The 18,401-nt window shown below is 40.9% G+C and overlaps 1 protein-coding gene across 1 annotated transcript; it reads right to left on the bottom strand.

Annotated features, from left to right (window-relative positions):
• Positions 1-1,182: 1,182 nt before the first annotated feature.
• Positions 1,183-10,865, bottom strand: mlh1 (mutL homolog 1, colon cancer, nonpolyposis type 2 (E. coli)). The gene is made up of 20 exons (XM_026189325.1): positions 10,409-10,865; positions 10,077-10,167; positions 9,243-9,341; positions 9,090-9,163; positions 8,920-8,992; positions 8,748-8,839; positions 8,632-8,674; positions 8,434-8,522; positions 8,224-8,336; positions 8,030-8,123; positions 6,060-6,213; positions 5,423-5,760; positions 3,702-3,844; positions 3,255-3,363; positions 3,105-3,168; positions 2,868-3,032; positions 2,672-2,764; positions 2,479-2,589; positions 2,242-2,390; positions 1,183-2,077 (listed from the first exon to the last, which is right to left on the bottom strand). The coding sequence occupies exons 1-20, from the start codon at positions 10,513-10,515 to the stop codon at positions 2,002-2,004; spliced, it is 2,277 nt and encodes a 758-aa protein (XP_026045110.1). The 5' UTR covers positions 10,516-10,865; the 3' UTR covers positions 1,183-2,001.
• Between the last annotated feature and the right edge of the window lie 7,536 nt (positions 10,866-18,401).

Raw genomic sequence — 18,401 nt, 5'->3', positions numbered from 1 at the left:
TTCCTGACTTCCTCTCACACAGTGAAGTGCCTTTTCACACCAGGAGATTGGGGGTCTGCACCGCTTAATAAAACAATAATTGTTTTAACAGGTACATGTATTTAAAAAGGAATAAAAATAAATAAATAAAGGTGCAGTTATTATTTGAATATATATATATATATATATAAAACCAACTGTGTCTGTTGCGGTTTCTTTGAAATTTTTCAAATATTTAAAAGATTTCTTGAAAATAAATGTGTCATTTACAGAAGTGTGGATTCCATTTTATTTTATTTTTTTATGTAGGACAATCGACCTACATTATTTCTGCATAGATCTTAAGGCACTTTAAATGTTAGGTACAATAGTTCTACTGGGAACTGTTGTACTACTGGGGATCTACTGGGATCTTCCCACACAACCATCATAGGGTTTACAGAGGGGGGTCCAAATCTCTGGGTGAAAATCCCTTGCTGATGCCAGTGGTCAGAGAACTGTCAGACTGCTTAAAGCTGCTAGGACAATAACAATAACCCAACCACTCCTCACAACCAAGTTGTGCAGAAGAGCATTTTCTTCTGCAACAATATGTTGAACCTTAAAGCAGATGGGTTACAGCAGCAGAAGACCACACTGGATGCCACTCATTTCACCTAAGAACAGGAAACTGAGACTAAAAAGAAAAATGCCCCCTGGGCTGATTTCTGCTGCAGGATCATTGTGTGATGCTGTCACATCAGCATGTATCGAAAACTCTGCTGAATGTTTCCAGCACTTTTGAATCTGTGCCATGGAGAATTAATACAGTGCTGAAGGCAAAGGGGTGTCTAGCAAGGTGCACCTACTTAAGTTCTGTCTCTTGAACCTAAACTAAAAGCTGGTTTGACAGGAGAGGGGTCTGATGGCTGATGATGTGCCACTTTTGGATACTCTTAGAACAAGAAGTAAGCTGTCACTCTGAGACTGAGGCTCCGTTGAGATCATTTCTCATTCATGTGAGAAGAAATGAAATTAATTTAACAGGGAGCCAGTGACGAGAAACTAAGCTGTTCTTATTAACCAAGAGGTCTTCATTTGATTCTAATACTGAAGAGAAGCCCAAAATGTTATCAGGGGCCAAACGAGGACAAGGCTGGTTTAACCACATACACCGGATACTCTGTCAATGTTCAACCCAACCATTATAGCGCCATCTTATGGTCAAATTGCTGGCATCCTGAAAGATGATTTCAAACCAGGAGGATTTTAAAAACCTCAAATGAAGCCCATCATTATGGCCCTTTAGTGATTCTTTTATGAGCTAAAAATACTTCATTGGCCAAGCTGAAGATTCATGCTAACATCTGGTGTCCTGTCATTCCCACTGCCCTGAAAGTGAAGGCTACAAAAAAGCCACAGAACAAAACTGCAAATTTTGTGGACCATTTTTATTAAATATTATCTGCTTTTCTTGTGTTGTTTCCAGTCAAACTTTCTTTCCCATGTATGTCTTTTAACACGTTAATCCCACTGCTAAGCAATACTTGAAAGGGGCTGTCAGAGTTCTTCACTTCAGGTTGTATTACTGTGATGTGCGAGTAAAGAATTGAAGCTGATTTTGGAATCTTAAAAAGTGGAGCACATCTTTTAGATTTCTGCTTCTCTATGCATAGAGCGAGGGAAGCCTACACCAATTTCCACTTTTGAAACTCTGAAATCAAAAGATGTATGAATTTAATTTGTCCCCGTTTGGAATCACTAGAATAACTCGGGTTCGCTTTCTTCTTTAAAAACGAAACAGAGTAAATCAGGTAAGTACAGTTCACTCACTTTTCTGGTCTTCTGCAGGTGTTAAACTAGTTACTGTCCCTCAGGTGTTGATGGAAACACTGGCAGAGCTGCTTTAACCTCCTTCACACAGAGTGCTGACACAGCTTCGACTGACAGGTGGAATGGAGAAGTAATAAAAGTCGAGCTCATTTGCTGGCACGTTTTCGGGTTTCGTTATGGGACTTGTGACCCACTTCTATTTTCCTGGCTTCATGCCTGAAGTCTTAGTGTTAGGAAACCATGTGGAGCCTTGGCACTTTTCAGTAAGCCGTTCAGAAAGGGTTTCCTGCAACAGAGACCCTTTTATAACAGAATTTTTACTCATAAAGACAGAAATGTGAAGTCTTGTTTTCTATAAAGTATTTATTTACAGTATGTGTTATTTAAGAAAAAAAAGAAAAAGAGCTTATATAGTTGATTTTTTTCAGCCATGATGAGCAGTTTCAGCACCTCTCAAACACTTTGTAGAGATCGGGTAAGTTGGCAATCTGCAGCACAGTGCCATCCTCGCTGAAGCTCTTCGGAGGACTGAAGAGGGTTCGGAAAGCTTTAAAGATGAGGTGTTCGACTTTCCACTGCCAAGACTTCACCTCAGTGCCCTGAAACGTCACGAGCGTTACACCTCACACGAGACAAAACAAGGTCCATAACTGGCTGGACAATTTCTGCAAAGTTCAGTATTCACACCTGCTCCTCTCCTGGCTCGGCCTCCAGGATGTACTGCTTCCTGATGGAGTAGAACATGCTGCACTCTTTGCTGAAGTCTCTGAAACAGTCCTTTTCACCGTCCCAGTTCACCTGCACGACATCGCCGCACAAAGGTCTTCAGTTTGTGTTTCCAGAATTGTAGCTTAAATGGAGAGGCTATGATCTAGGTTACCTCAGTTGCCAGGCGCAGGATGAACATAGGGAGACCCTCCATGACTGGGGTGTAGTTGTCGAGGAGCAGCGGGAGTCCTAGTAGGTTTCCTTCCTGTTGTGGGTGTGTTTTGGGTTTGGTTTCTTTTTTGGTTATAACATGAGTTCAAACAATGTTGAAATGCAAGCAGAAATTATCTAAAGAGAATATTTCTGACCTGGTCTATCTCCATGGAGAAGTAGTCCTCTAGCATCTCCGCTTTCTTTTTCAGGAAGTCCACTATGTACTGAGCCAGGCCTTCTTTGGGACCGTCCTCTTCAGTCCAGCCGCTCTCCTCTGACTCCAAAGCCAACATGGCCAAGTCATAAAGAGGTGCTGGGGTCTGAAAACACATTATCCATCATTAGGATCCACACAGTGTTTTCTAATCACTGACGTTGTACACTTTACTTACAGACAGTCTGAGTACACCGAAATTTCCAAAGTCATAAATGAGTATTTGGTAGAAAAGCTCCTGGCTGTAAGAGAAACACATTATCTGACATAAAGCAGCAGCACCAGCTTGAAAGAGCAGAGCTGAACAGGGTTTTTTCACGGTTCTCACCTGAGTTTGTTGGTGTTGAGCAGGTAGAGCTTAGTATGATGTTGCACCAGAGACCACTGGGGATTGACGCAGCCCACAAACGAGTGGTTCTGCATCATTTCTTGAAGGCCTGGAGAGAACGTGCATGAATAAAACATGTTTGGCTTTGTTTTGTTATGTAAATCACAAAAACCGCTCTTAAAGTTCATCAAGAAAGGGTTTATTTGAGACATGCTGAGAGGTCGAATGAATCATTACGAGAGCATGATGTAGCAGCAGAAGAAGTTGCGTAAAGCTGGTTATGAAAAACGACCTGGGCCCCGGAGCAGGAAGTCAAATCAGTGGAACATTTTAGAGAGTCAAAGAGGTTCTTATGTTAGACTGCTCAGTTTAGCCGGGATGGAGATTCCCCAGATCTGATTTGGCGCTAGTGCTCAGAGGTACAGGGCAGGTTTTGTGACGCCACACCTTTATGTGTGTTCTCTGTGATCTCAGCTCTCAGCTCTTTGATGCTGTTCAGTTTGATGAGTCGTCTCTTGGGCGTGGCTGCAGCCGTCAAGTCCTCGCCTTCTTCCTGCTGCTGCTCTTTCTGCTCTGTCCTCGGTCGCTTCCTGTCTCACAATAACGCACACAGACCCAATCACACCCGGTTACATTAAAAATGCTGTGGGACTTAACAGGATGTGCCAATGATCATACATGTTAACACACATTTAGTTGCAGATATTTGTTGTCTTAAAAATATAAAGTCTACATGTACTCCAAGATTGGACTGGATGACTTTCTTTGTTGGCCACTTGGGGGCAGAAGAAACCAACAGTATTCATCTGGAGTCATGTTTCTGCTAAGCTAACTCCAATATTTATCCTTTCTTTATCTACTTCTACAACAAGGAGGAATATGTGGCTCTGAAGCTGCCAGATGTTTGACTTTTCTTGTCTGATTTGTCACAGCTGTTTTGTGCTGCGTAGTTGGCTCACTTTAAATTTTGCCTGAAACTCTTTAATCACCCTTTACAGCTCAGGAATCTATCTATGAAGGATCTTCAGTGTTCATGTTTTAACAACTGTCTCGCCAAAACTCTTAACAATCTGTTATTCAGTCTCACCCCTAGATGTCAGTACGTTACAGTCAGCTGAATTCTGTTTTCTTACTCCTCCATATTCAAGTGAATAATGCAATAATGCCAGCTACAGTTGCTGCTGTAGGACAAACATCTCTGGCCGTTCATCTGTAGTGAGTGTGACTGTCACTCCACCGTTTACCGTCAATATGTGTCCACGTCTATTTACTCTGGCGGAGGCTGTAAAACTTTGTGAAAGGAGTCTGATACCACTTGGTGAGTCAGTGAAAATCACTCCTGTGTAATCACAGCGATAATGAGCTGAGTTTTTGAGGATATCCTGAACCTTTCTGTTGATAAGCGCTGCTCTTTTTTCAGCTGTTAGCTGTTGTTAGCTGGCGCTGAAAGTGAAACTTTCTTTAAAGTGGATCTAAAATCACTCTCACAGGTAGTGAATAAACTCTTTTACAATCTGAGTTTAATCAAATAGTTTATCAGAGGGAAAGTGTGATTCTTAGGATACTCGAGCCTGGTGGTATACTATTACCTCATGTATGTGTGGCCAATCTTTAGCCACATACATAAACACATGTCCATCTCAGCCACTGTATTCAATATGACTGGGCAACATGGCAGCTTTCACAAACCATCGCCTGCTCCTATGTATTTTATTCTATTTCTATATTAATTCTAATTTAATGAGAAAGCAACACTTTGTTGGAAGACATATTGATACACTCCTCAATGCATATTTAAGAGCACAGCGTTCTTTTTTTCAGTTAAATAACCTTAAAAAATGACATGCTGTAACTTTAAATGCCAGTGTTAGTTAAACACAACACTGCTTTTGTTACTGATTGGCCCTAAGGGTGATGTCTCATCAGTGAGGGCTGATCCATGTTTACTTTTACATTCTTCTTTCTGCTCTCTTACACAACTCATTTGCTGCGGGTCAATGTTCAGATTTGCTCACAGTGCAGGATCAATCGTACATTAGACTTGTCCTGATCTAACTTGCAGAAATTCTGACAGGATTACACTTAAAGTTACTCCCTGACTGAGTCTTTAATCCCTGCTGACTCACACAATCTAATGCTGCTACTGCTACTGCACATATGTCATTCACCTCTGATTATCAAGAGCACCGACGCTGCCTTGTTCCTCGCCCTTTGGCACCTCTGCTTCCTGTTCAGCCAGCGCCTCCAGCATGTCTGAGTCATCTACATCGTCTATCTCTATGCTGTCCGCCTGGATGGCTTTGATCGCAGTCTGCCCACTGCTGGGACCAGCAGGCTCGGGATCAGGGAGCGGCTTTTCTTTTGGTTGGAGGAAGGCATCTAGCTTCTGTGTGCGACAGTCGGTCCTCACCATCTGATGTGCGTAGACTCGCTCGCTAGACTCCGATGTGGTGCTGGAGGCCTTAACCTCAGTGTTACCTGAGACTGACAGTCCCGGCAACAACGTCTACACAAAGACAGAGATGGGCACAGACTGTAAATGACCTGGTGGTAACTTCCACTGCTGAAAGATGAAGCCAGGGCAAAAGCCTTTCATACAAATGTTGTCACTTGTGGTTGCAAAAAAACAAAGATGGAGACAGGAACGCTAAATTTGAGCTTTAAAATAAATGCAGGAAATTAAAGCGACTGTATCCATCTTTTATCTACAGTCTGCAGTAAACACGTGGCGGTGCACAATACGTCAGATAATGTGGACGTGAAACAGTAGGGGCACAGTAAGAAAGAGACCTTGTCACTTCATACCTGAGTGAAATATGTACGTGAGGAGTTGGAGCCCAGGAGTTTGCTCTCGATGTGCTTCTGAACGCTCTCGATGACACTGTCCTCATGCAGGAAGTGCACTTCATGTTTAGTGGGATGAACATTAACATCCACATTCTGAGGAGCGATTTCTAAGCTGTGAAAGTTAGAAAGCAACAGTGATTCAAGGTTGTAACTCAAGAAACAGTGTTAGAAGAGTCCTAACTGTGATTCAGATATGTCAATAACAAGCAACAGATGGTCTTTCTTGATGCAGAGAAGCCCTTTGACCAAGCTGAACAATTTGGTTTAGGTCATAATTTCATTAACTCCTTTAAGGTTCTTTTTAATGGCCCTATGGCAACTGTTACAGCTAATGTGGTTAGGTCTAAAAACTCTTAAAAGAGGAAGCCAACAGGGCTGTCGCCACTATTATTCAGTCTGGCTATAAAGTCGTTAACTGATACAAAAAGATGTGACCCTGCAGTCTGCAGGATTGTAATCGGTCAGGATCTTCATAAGATTACTTTATATGCTGATGATGTTTTATTATTCTTGTCTAACCCTACAAAAAAATCAGTAAATTGTCTAATAGAAGTGAAACATTTATTTAGCACCTTATCTGGTATAAAAATGTATTTCTCCAAATCTGAGGCTATGTCAGCAACAGACACCCAAATCTTTTACTTCCTCCCCTTTAGAAATGGTCTCTGATGGGTTTCGTCTACTTGGGTATATTTCCAACATCCCAGTTCGATCAGATGTTTAAAGCTTATTTATTCAATAAGATTAAGCAAGATCTTGAACTTTACAACTCACTCCCTATGTCCTGGTTACACGGGGTCTCACTCTATCAAGCGAGGATGATTCAAATAGAAAAAAAAATTTAAAAATATAAATGAAAGTTTCATCTGGTCCAAAAGATGGGCACTCATAAAGAAGTCAACTTTGCAGCTTCATAGAATTTAGAAAATATCAATTGAGATGTCTTCTTCAATTTAGCTTTATATTGAATCTTCAGCGTCTAAGCATCCTCTTTCAAACCTAATTGTTATGAAGAATATGAAAACTGTAAAAGATTGGTGTAGGAACCCAATCACAATAAAAACACTCAAGGACTGGAGGGAATGGATTGCAGTGAGAACTGAAATAACATCCATCTTCCCCAACTGTTACCAATCCGGATTTCTTACCAGGTCATTTAAACAATGGACTGTGAGGTTTTCTTTTAGAGACCAACTGGAGAATGTGGTCCTACTGACCTTTAATCAAATAGAGCAAGAATGTAAGATAGGAACAACCTCTTGCATTACTTTCAGATAAGAGACTATGTCAATAACAAAACCGGTCCACTAAACAAGGTCAAGGACTCTGACACTGAAATTTTCTACAAGGAGTAATGTTTCAGTTAGCGTGTTGTACAAAATTCAGAGGGTGTACTCTGGGACCAGGACAGCTGAGACAGACCGTTGGCAGACTTTTCTTTCACACAGCCCCTTTCAAACTTCAAGTCTGCCACTTCACTTTAATGTTGTAAGTGTAAAATAAACTGTCTTACACACATTTGAGTTCTCTATGAATTGCAGAAAACTGAATTGAAACTGAGCTCAACCTGCTGTCTCTTCTCCTTGATCTCCCAAATATTTACATCTGTCTTTTCTGTGGCAGGAAAAAAATGTACTACTTAAGAGGATTTCTCATTAAACTCACTCAATCACCAGGCAGCACTGGATGATACTGGAACACACGCGTCATTATGTGCCTGGTCCAGTTTTAACAAGTTTTTAACAAGAACCTTTGCATAAAACTTCAAGCGATGGTCAAGCTGTGATAACTGAGTTACAAGGATAGATGAATGTCAAAAAGATGTGTGTCTTCCCCCTGCTAAGCCTAACTATTATTGTTGTTATTAACAGATGTACGACTTAAAAAAGCAAACACACACACAAAGCCACACAGGTAAAGTACATTACCTCAAGTAAAGGAACGGGTGTGTGTTCTTGGGGAGATATGCAGCATAAACTGTCTCAATCGCTTTCTTCAAAGCGCTCGACTCCACCAGACGATCTGAGACATCGCAGAAGACAGCTTCATTTCACAGAAACACAGCAGCTAACAAGATTAAATGCTAACTGCTGCGTTTCCAGTAAGTTTCTGTGGTACGTACGGTTTATGAACAGGATCAAAATGCATTTCTTGACTGAATAGTTTGCGTTTGAGATGTAGCCTTTCATCTTATAAGCGAGCTTCTGATCTTCACAGGCAACCTCGATCAGCTCCCTGGGAACATACCACAGAGCCGGTCATGCAATCAGCTCAGAGGTGAGAAGAGGTTGCATAAAAAGCAGCGCTCATCAAAGGAGATTTGCCGGAATACCTGCTGACTGCGTTGCCAAAAATCCCTCGAATATTATCCACTACAGACGCATTGGGAAGAGTCCTTACGTCTGCCACGGTCTCTCCTTGCTGGAAAGAGGAGTCACAAAAACAGACAGCAAATAGTTTATTTGAAGAAAACTGCTTCACGTGCTTGAGGGAGGCATTTAATTTAAATGAAAAATAAAGCACATCTTACCTTTTTGACAGAGAAGCTTTTTCCTGAGTTGTGTATGGCGTACCTGCAGAGTAAGACAATGTTAACAAGTTGAAGCAAATTCACCAAGAATCATGAGAGACGAATAAAACCCACACCTGCCGACCACTTCTACAATCCTGGAGTACTCATCGCTCGGGCTCTTTAGAGCTTTTCTCCTGGTGGAGACGTTATAGAAAAGATCCTCCACCTGCAATCAACAAGAAGAACAGCTTCTCAGCATCTATAAATTGTATTTTAGAGAACAGCTCATCTGCAAGGAGAACTCACAAGGATCTGCGTTCCCTGGTTTCCAGCACATGGTTTGGGAGGGCCTTTTAGTTTGCCATCGCTGTAGTTGGCTCTGCAAGAGAACACAACCAATTTATGAGAGAGCTGACATCCTAGTTGTTTTGTAGCCTTTAGTAAGGCTTTAGAGCAGATAAGGAATGCAACAGTACCTGTAAGCGCACTTTGCATCAGCAGTCTTTGTGGTTATGGTCACATGGGCAACATGGCTTATACTAGCAAGGGCCTGCAGACAAGAACAAACACAATAAATGTAATGCAGAACAAATTAATACAGTGAAGGCAGACAGAGGTGCACAGCTCACCTCTCCTCTGAATCCATAGGTTGCGATACTCGAAAGGTCCTCAAAAGTTTGAAGTTTGCTCGTGGTGAACCTCTCACAAACGATTTCCATGTCCTCCTTCTGCAGTAGTGAAAAAGAGTTTCACTTGGTACACAGCATATTCTGAACAAACTACCATAACGTCACCAGCAGGGTCATTCTGAGGCAACCCTTCATACTAACCCTTAAAATTTGAAGTGATTTTTAATCAAAGCCAAACAAAGAATTTTGTTTTTCATAGCATAAATATGTCTGACGTAACATAAAACATCATTTGTAAGCTTGTTTGTAAGCTTAGGCACTCATTCAGTTTTAACTTCATGCATTCAGTTGTTATAGTCATATATCATTGTATGCTTGTTCCTCACTGTGGTGGGAAAACTAAAGCCTGTGACAAGTAATTATGAGTAAGTACTATGTAATTCTCCATCTGGTCAAAACTAAGATTTATACAATTTAACAATACATCGCCGTGGGTTGGAACATGAAAATCATGTCATTTTAATTACATTTTCTTGAAAAATCAATCCTTTTTTTAAAAACTTATATTACTTCTCATTTTGTCATATTTAATGTTACCAGAAATTACTGGGGCAAATTGTTAGAAGACATGAAAAAATGGCTGTAGTTACAAGAAAACAGCTCAAGTATAAAATGTTCAAATGTGTTAACAAGTACACTTGAGTTGGTGTCTTCCGTCTTTCAGTTCAGGGAAAGACTTAGCACACTCAGTGACAGAAGAAAACCAAAATAGCTTAACCCTGACTGCGTAATGATGAAGCAGAGGCCACCCAGCTAAAAGGGCGGGTCACCCACCCTGATGCCAGTGCCGTTGTCCTGAATTTGAAGAAGTTTCAGTCCGCCGTCTTTCACCGTCACCTGAATGCTTGTGGACTTTGCATCCAAACTGGAACAATTGTAAAACACAAAAGTGTATTTACCACAGGGTCACACTGCACGCTAAGAGGAGACAGTTACAGGTCTGTTACTATGTTACACGTGATGTAAACAGTCACCCCGGCCATGTATGGCCACCTTTAATAATCCCGCTACTTGGATATTTAAGTCACTAGTCGTACAGTGACTTAAATATCCTAACGTTAGTGCTCACGTTATTGAAACTGCTCTTTATATAGCTGCTAATTTACCAGTTTTCAATCATTTCTTTAACGGCGTTGGCAGGACGCTGAATAACTTCTCCCGCAGCAATGCGGTTGACAACAGTCTCGTCGAGCCTCCGGATAACTCCCGCCATGTTTACAGAGCTGCTGACTTCTAGTTTGGTTAAAGAGCAGGCAGAATGTGCGAGTACGTAAACATATGGAATAAACGGTATTTATTTAAGCTAAAGTGCAGCATTACTGCTGTACACGAAACTGAGCACGCTTGTGACCAGAGAGGAAGCAAACAAACAGACCACTCACTCCGCCTGAAAATGTCAGAGTATGTCAGAAGTTATAATGTCGGTCCCTCAAATACCTCAATGACCGTTATAATAAACGTTTTAATCTCTTTTAAAAAAATAAACTATAATTGCGGAGAAAATTTTTAGACATAATTTTCAATTTATTTAGATAAAGGCACGCATCTTCCTAAACACACAATCTTCGACGACAGCGCGGGTAGAAGGCGGGGGCGGTGACTACGTCCGGCTGTAGAGCTACGTAATTCCCGAAAAGTCTTCTTCGTTGGCAAATATTTTTGAAATACTGTAGCCTAGCGACCCGTAACGGTTGTGTAATCATGCTTTTTGAGGAGTAAACAGTTATTTTTGTGAAAAGCTAAAATAATTACGGTTATATAGTTCAATTACAAATATGTTTGCAGAAAATAAATGGCAATTATGTGTTTTACTTTCTTCCCCCCCCCCTTTTGTTTGATCTATTAGTGCTGAGACTGGTAGACAGATAATACTGTGGGTCTTTGCCATGCCCATTTCTGGGTTGTACAATTTTGAAGTGTTTACTTAGGCTTAAGGTAATAAATAGCTTAAGTAATTAGCCATAAATACCATTACATAATGAAGTCCTGAGAACTGCGCCCTGGTAAAGATTGGTCTACAAAAAGGTCAGGGGTCACAACCGCTTACAGAATTGCCCCCAAAAAGCCTGGCTTCACAATCACAGACCTACTGTATAACAACATTACATTCATTTAAGGGAACCTTAGCTTCATCTTTTGCCTTCAGCAATTTTCAGCATAGGCTAAAGCTACTTGGGCTTCTCCCTTATTCCCAAGAGGTAACCACATATGGGTAGCTCAGCATATTTGATTTGGCAGAGTTTTTTCTTTTCTTTTTTTAATGCCAGATGTCCTTCCTGACAAAATCCCAAAGGGATGTGTGTCGCCTCTAATGATCTAAACAGGGATCTTTCGCTTGTGAGGAAATTGCGTAAACCGCCATGCTGTTGAGTGAATATATAACATAAATGGCCAAAGTAACATTAAAAAGCGATTTATTTTGATGACCTTTTTTAGAAACAGTATTGCCAAAGCATCAAAATAACATACATCCAAATATCTGAATAGTACACAGTAATCGTTAAAATAGCAAAATGTATGGTATAGTACGTACAATGCAGCTCCATAAAGTAGTTGTTTATATATTCACCTATGAAGTGAAAGGTCTATGAAAGATTCCAACAGAGGCAGAAATCCACTTGGGATTGCATCAGGAAAGGGCATGCTGTGTAAAAATCTGCCAAATCAAACAAGGAGAGCTGCCTGTTTTTCACATGGGAGCAGCTGACAGTAGCATATACAATATAAACCTGCTATGGCATGTACAGAGGTAAAGACATTTGACCTCTAAATTCCAGAGCCTTGTTCTGTATGAGTACAACATTCCCACCAAATAGTTTGTATGTTAAATAATTCCACTCCACCAGAAGACTTAACCCACAGTGGCATGGTCTGCGTTGTATAATATCAAATGTTCAGACAAGGCAAAACTAAATAATTACTAAATTACGTATTTTAAAAGGTAAAACTATTAGGCATTAGTGCAGTTTTCTCCCCTGTACTCTTGGCTGATTCACCTTTGAGGCCCTTGCCTGTGCACATAGTTGGCCAGACCACAAACTGCCTGCATTCCTCACAAAGCTGCATGCCTTTCGGCCGGTGGGCTACGGCAGAACAGTGGCGGGAGTTCAGAATCTTCCAAAATGCAAATCTTCTCAGATATTTTATGAGGATTTATTTTTTCATGAAAACTAATCTAGGTTACATGAACCCTCTGTGATTATGACACTAGGTGCCAGAGTTATGTTGCTATGCTGCTACGTTATGTTGCTGCTACGTTTTAGCCCCAAGCAGGGTGACCTCAATCGGATAAAATGCTGTGAGAAAAGGCCTTGTGTCACCATTCAGATAGTACCCTGCACTAGAGTTTCTCAGCGCACCCACTGCAATCTGAAATAAATCCAGGCTGGATTTTAAAATTTGTAGTTTCATTTGAAAGTTAAGAATGGGTTTCCAGCAAGAATTAATGAAAATACTCCAAAATCTCAATCCTGAAAAGCAGATTGTCCTCAAACACCTGCAGGAAAGCAAACAGAATGAGGTAGCAGTGAAAAACACATACTGGGTAAGTTTCTGCCACCCTGTACCCAGGAATCTGCATTTTGTTATATCGCCTAGAGTCAAATATGGATTATAATGGAGGTCTCAAACAAAATATATTTCATCTACACTTTTTGCTGAGGTTTAAGTTGCAGTGAGAAACCATGTGAGCTCAGTTCTCACAGAGCCACGTAATATTTTCCACCTGAAATCCTGCTTGGTTTTGTAAATCCCCTCAGAATCTGAACCAGGCTATTTCCGTGTAACCGTTTTTTCATTTTTATGCAAAAGTATATGCCTATGCAAGCAGCCCCGAGAGCTAACTCGGCAGGGTTTAGAAGTTCAGCAGCTCGTTGTGCCGCCTTCTTGAGCCTTTGCCAACTCGACTTCAGTGCCATCAAACAACTAATTGCAGGCGTATGCAAACAAAGGCCACAAAAGAAAATGGAACAACCTAAGAGGTCACTGGAAGTATGAAAGGAAGTCATCTTGGCAGAAATGTGACTCTAATGTTTGTCTTACTTGTGATTTGCTTATTCTGTGCTTTCTAGGCTCTTTCTGCAGCTAAACCTTGAAGGACTGCGGAAACATCGATCACTTTATGCCAAAGGAAAAGCTATAGCTGTGTGCTTGAGTCTGAGATGTACCGTGGGGACTTGATGTCTATTCAGTGTCCCTGACTCAGTGCAGGACATCCCAGTATGCAGTATTTCAGCAGCAGGATGTACCACAGGATGCAATACAATAGTGCTGGAAATAACGCAGGCATGTAAAAAAAAAGAGTAAATGTAAGCAAGATGTAAGGCATTATAGCTGCTCCCTGTTTTTTTTTTTTTTGTTTGTTTGTTTTTTTATCTTTTCCACTGGCAGACAGCATGTATAACATCATTGTGGAGAGCTACCCTCCCTGCAGTAAGTCTGTGTCCTGTCTCAATGTAATCTCAAGTCCTGGATGAGGTCAGAGCTGGTTGTGCATTACTCCAGTCAGTAATTGCTCCTATTTTTCTCAGAACATTTCCTCTAGTGCGACATAGTGTAAAGTGCTGATTACAGCTCTGCCACTCCTGTGGCGACCTGCCACACGTAAAGACAGGCACAAGCAAGCACGCATGTTAGTGTAGTTGCACACGGGACATGCACACACACGCAGCTTTGTAAGCCAAAGCGTGTCCAAAGTGGATTCAAAAGGTAGACTTAAATAAACTTTTCTCTTGTTGCAAGCTGCAGACACACACAGAGAAAATACTCTAAAAACACAAACACTGTCAACAGGTGAAATGACAGGCAAATGAGATGCACACCTGCTGCTGAGCACCCTGGGAAATGAGCTCAGCACTGGCCTAACACGGCCTCCACGTACGCCAAACAACGTGGATCCATTTCACACCTTCAAGTCGCTCTCTAGACATTCTGCACTGACACAAGCCTGCTGTTTTGTTACATCTGTGTGTTTATATCTACACCTTTTGTCACCAGCAAGTTGGTAATCTCTGGCTTAATGGAGATAAAAACTGGTGACAGGGGGTTGAAAGAGTACATTATTGTACTCTTGATGTGGGAATGCAATAATCTGCGGAATTTGCCATCCTCTCAACAAGTGACAAAGATAGAGGAGCTAGTCTTTGCTCAAATGACAAGGTTTGTCCAACATGGCACAGATCCAGAATCCACCCAGATAAGAGTGGCCATCTAATTTTATCATATTCAAGAATTTCATAGGCTGAATCTCATCTGGATATGGATGAATTAAGCAAAACAACGTTAACACGTTTGGAAATGTGCTCAGCCCATTGTCTGCAGACTTTCATTAACTTTCATCATCTCTTTAGCCAAGCATGATCTCACCTCTTTGAGAACCACTAAGACTTCCTGTGTCCCTCCGTGACAGTATGCGCCCAGAAATGGATTCAGCAGCTGCTGCTCTTCCTTTTCTCTTTGTTTTCTCACACTCCATTTTTTTCTCTAGTGTCAATCTTCCTCTTCCTACATGCTCTCCTTATCAGCACAATAGCCTCAGGACATGTTATAAACAACAGATGAACACATGGCTTCCTACATAGAGGTAAAAGAGAGGAACTTCTGCCAAAAACTCAATCAAATCATTTTGTGTTTAACCATTTCTGTGGTTGAATTTTAAATATAATCAACATTACGTGTCACTACTGGAGTTATCACTAAATACAGAGTAAATAAAAAATAGATGAAATGTGGATGTCTCAGTTTTGCATGTTATTCTTTTTGTCATGTATGGCAGTGCCACAATCAGGTGATTAAATGAATGTGATTAGTATAAACTAAATTTATACCACTCAAGTAAATTAAATTTGACCAGATTCAATTACACTTCATGTTTCACACTGTTCTTATGTAACAAATAATATTGAAAATTTACATGTCTTCACATTTTTTTGAGTGTGGCAATAGAATACAAGGTCAGGATATCAACAAGAGTCATTTCTGTACATGAACGTACATAAAAAAATGTTGTCGAAACCACAGATGTTTAAATATTACAGTGTGAATTGATGTCAAACAAGAATCGGAGCAAAGCACGGCCATTGTTTAGCACCTTCAGGCTGGCTTCCATCCCCACAAACTCGTCATGCTAAAATACAAAGCAAACCATTTTTACAGCCTAGTTAAAAAACAAAAACAAAACAAAGATGTCCATAGCTTATTTCCCTTTTCATGACAACTGTGAATGGAGTGAATTTGTATATAAGTCACTCTTTTTTAAATGTATTATCCTTAAAATTATGCAGGATTAAGGGTGTAGCTTATTTCAGTAACAGATAGATGCCAACAGGAAGGAATAGTTGTTAGCTGTATGCTAGGCCTCACCTCTGCTAACCCATTGTGTCTGTGGTGTTGGAGTCTTCCGGAGAATTTTTTAATACAATTATGGCAAACAATATGGCCAGTGTTAGTCAACTGTACTGGCAGACAATCAAAGAAGTATGCTCAGTTTTTTTGGTAGTGAAATTCTAGCATGATTTGTTTTATATGTTAGCACAGACACAGATCTCTGGGGGTATCTTGCTAATGAAGGTAGCTATCGTTTACATTAAGCCCTCCTTTTTATGATATGATGGCTTAAAAAACCATAATGACACAATCAAAATGTCAGACTCTAGGGTTCAAATAGATAGAATAGATTTATAGATAGATTTATAGATAGAAACTTTCCTTTTATGGTTCAGGCCACATGCAGACCGCTTTGATATTAAGCAAGCCAGACCAGTTAACCTCTTCTTTCTGACCATGTAAAGAAGTTTAAGTGCACATTTAATTCGATAGATCTTAATATAAGAAAAAGTGCAATTTCAATAATACATCTCCATTTTATCAGTTTTACTGGATAAATAAATTATGTTGTAGTAAATTTAAGACATCAGGATGGATGAAAAGCAATCGGACTCATGAAAATACAGTTCGGATTTTCCAAAACTGTCTAGTTGGTTGGATCGGTGTCTTTGCTCTGCAAATTCTGGCCTCCGGGCCTTATGTTTGACATCCCTGGTCTAGAACAACCAACCATTATTGTCATTTCTGGAGTCATGTTGCAAGCCTAACTAAAAAGCATGGTCGGTTAAGGCTTATATTGTACATACCCACATTAAAAAAGACCTGCAAACAGCACTGCGGCCCCACCCAACAATTGAAGTTAAGCTTTTCCATTTGAAGCATTTATGAGAATATGAAGCCTTTTGAAGTGATACAGAGCTCTCCCCATTTATACGGTGAACACCTTGTGAAGATGTTCAGATGTCATTCAATGTCATTAAAAAGGTATGGCCTACAAACTACGTGCCATGTACTTTCCAGCTCTTCATGGGACCTCCTCGGTTTTGTTTGGTGCTGAATTCTCTAAGGTTGGCAGCTGTTGAATCTGTGCAGGTTGCCAATTAAATCCAAGGTTTATATTCTTCATTACAGAGTGTGTACTGGTGGGGCACAGTCCAAGAGTGTGGGAGTCCGGGAAGGTGGTGCTGTTCACGACTTGCACTCCTCTGTTTGTTTAGCAGTGTTATCAAAGTGTGTGCATCATGCAGAATGAGTGTGAACTGTATCACTCAACACTTTAAACGAACCTTACTTAGTCTACGAGGTCTCTGCAAGGACGTGGTAATCAGATCTGCGGTGCAGGATATTCTTCCTCCAGTGATATGCCTTCTTTGTCCCCTTTTGACAATAACAGTTGTACATTTGAGCTGAAGTTGTGGTATCACATAAATCATAACAGTTCACACTGAGTTTGATTCACACATTCTTGGTGGTGTTTTAGGAAGGGGGAGGACCTCAGCTCTGAGTCACTGTGTGTCCGAGTTCATGTTTCATAATCACTGCTGTCAGTCACAAAACCAAAAGGCAAGACATGGGTTGTGTATTTTTATTGAGAGCTACATGGGTTAAAGAACTGCCACTGTGAATGCTACCCAATGGTATGTAGTGTAGCAACTATCTATGAACCAAGAGAACATGACTTTTTATGTCTCTATTCCAACTGCTCCTCTGTGTGCCTTGGGTGGTGCCTGAAGCGAACAATGAAGGATTGTCTTCAAGTCTTTACTTGAGCTGCTATGTTGTCTCACTTCCTTTGGATTGGTTACATCAGCGTTCACGCTGACATGGCTATTTTAGGTATGAGGTTGGAGCTGCCCTTAAAGAAAAATCACTGAATTTTAGCCTCTCTATCTCTCTCCTTTCAAGGTTTAACAAAACACGGGTTGCAAAATCCTGTCTTGGAAACCCAGATGTCCTTCCTCCAACTTTTAGGCTACATTTCCACATGAGAACCCTTAGTAAACAACAAAGAAAGGATAATATCATTTCAGTTTATAGTGAATGCCACAAAAGAAATCGTTAATGAAGCATGAAAAGCAGAAAAAAAGAATGAATGATGGGATCATGTTGAAGGTGTAGCCTTTTTTTTTGCACACTTGAGGCTACACCTTCAACAAGGGCTGGTAGGGCGGCACTCTTTGTAATGATCATCCTCGCCCAGTGTTTCTATTGTTTGTTAATATGCTCATCATAGTAAGAAGTTTGAGGTTAACCTATTAGGAAGTCTTTTCTACAGAATCCAGGCTTGAATGGAATTCCAGTGACTGTTTACATTGTTCAGAGAGGATAGGTTTCATTCCTGTATTAATTAGTTTTTGGGTGGGTGACTGTAGCTCAGGTGGCAGAGCAGGTCAGCCACTAATCAGAAGGTCGGTGGTTCGATCCCAGGCTGCCTCCTGGCTGCATGCCAAATATCCTTGGGCAAGATACTAACCCCATGTTTGCCTACTGGTGGTGGTCAGAGGGCCCGGTGGCGCCAGTGTCCAGCAGCCTCGCCTCTGTCAGTGCGCCCCAGGGCAGCTGTGGCTACAATGTAGCTTGCCATCGCCAGTGTGTGAATGTGTGTGTGAATGGGTGAATGACTGAATGTAGTGTGAAGCGCTTTGGGGTCCTTAGGGACTAGAAAAGCGCTATACAAATGCAGGCCATTTATTCCTTTGCAGCGTCTCAACCTCTTAACAGCTTTAAAATTACCGGTAGTTGTTTATTTTTATTCAGCGTATATCATCAAAGTAA

The sequence above is a fragment of the Astatotilapia calliptera genome, chromosome 13 (genome assembly GCF_900246225.1).
Source record: "Astatotilapia calliptera chromosome 13, fAstCal1.2, whole genome shotgun sequence".
Classification (NCBI taxonomy): Eukaryota; Metazoa; Chordata; class Actinopteri; order Cichliformes; family Cichlidae; genus Astatotilapia; species Astatotilapia calliptera.
The sequence above is the reverse complement of the archived record's forward strand: the minus strand, read 5'-3'. Positions and strand labels throughout refer to the sequence as shown.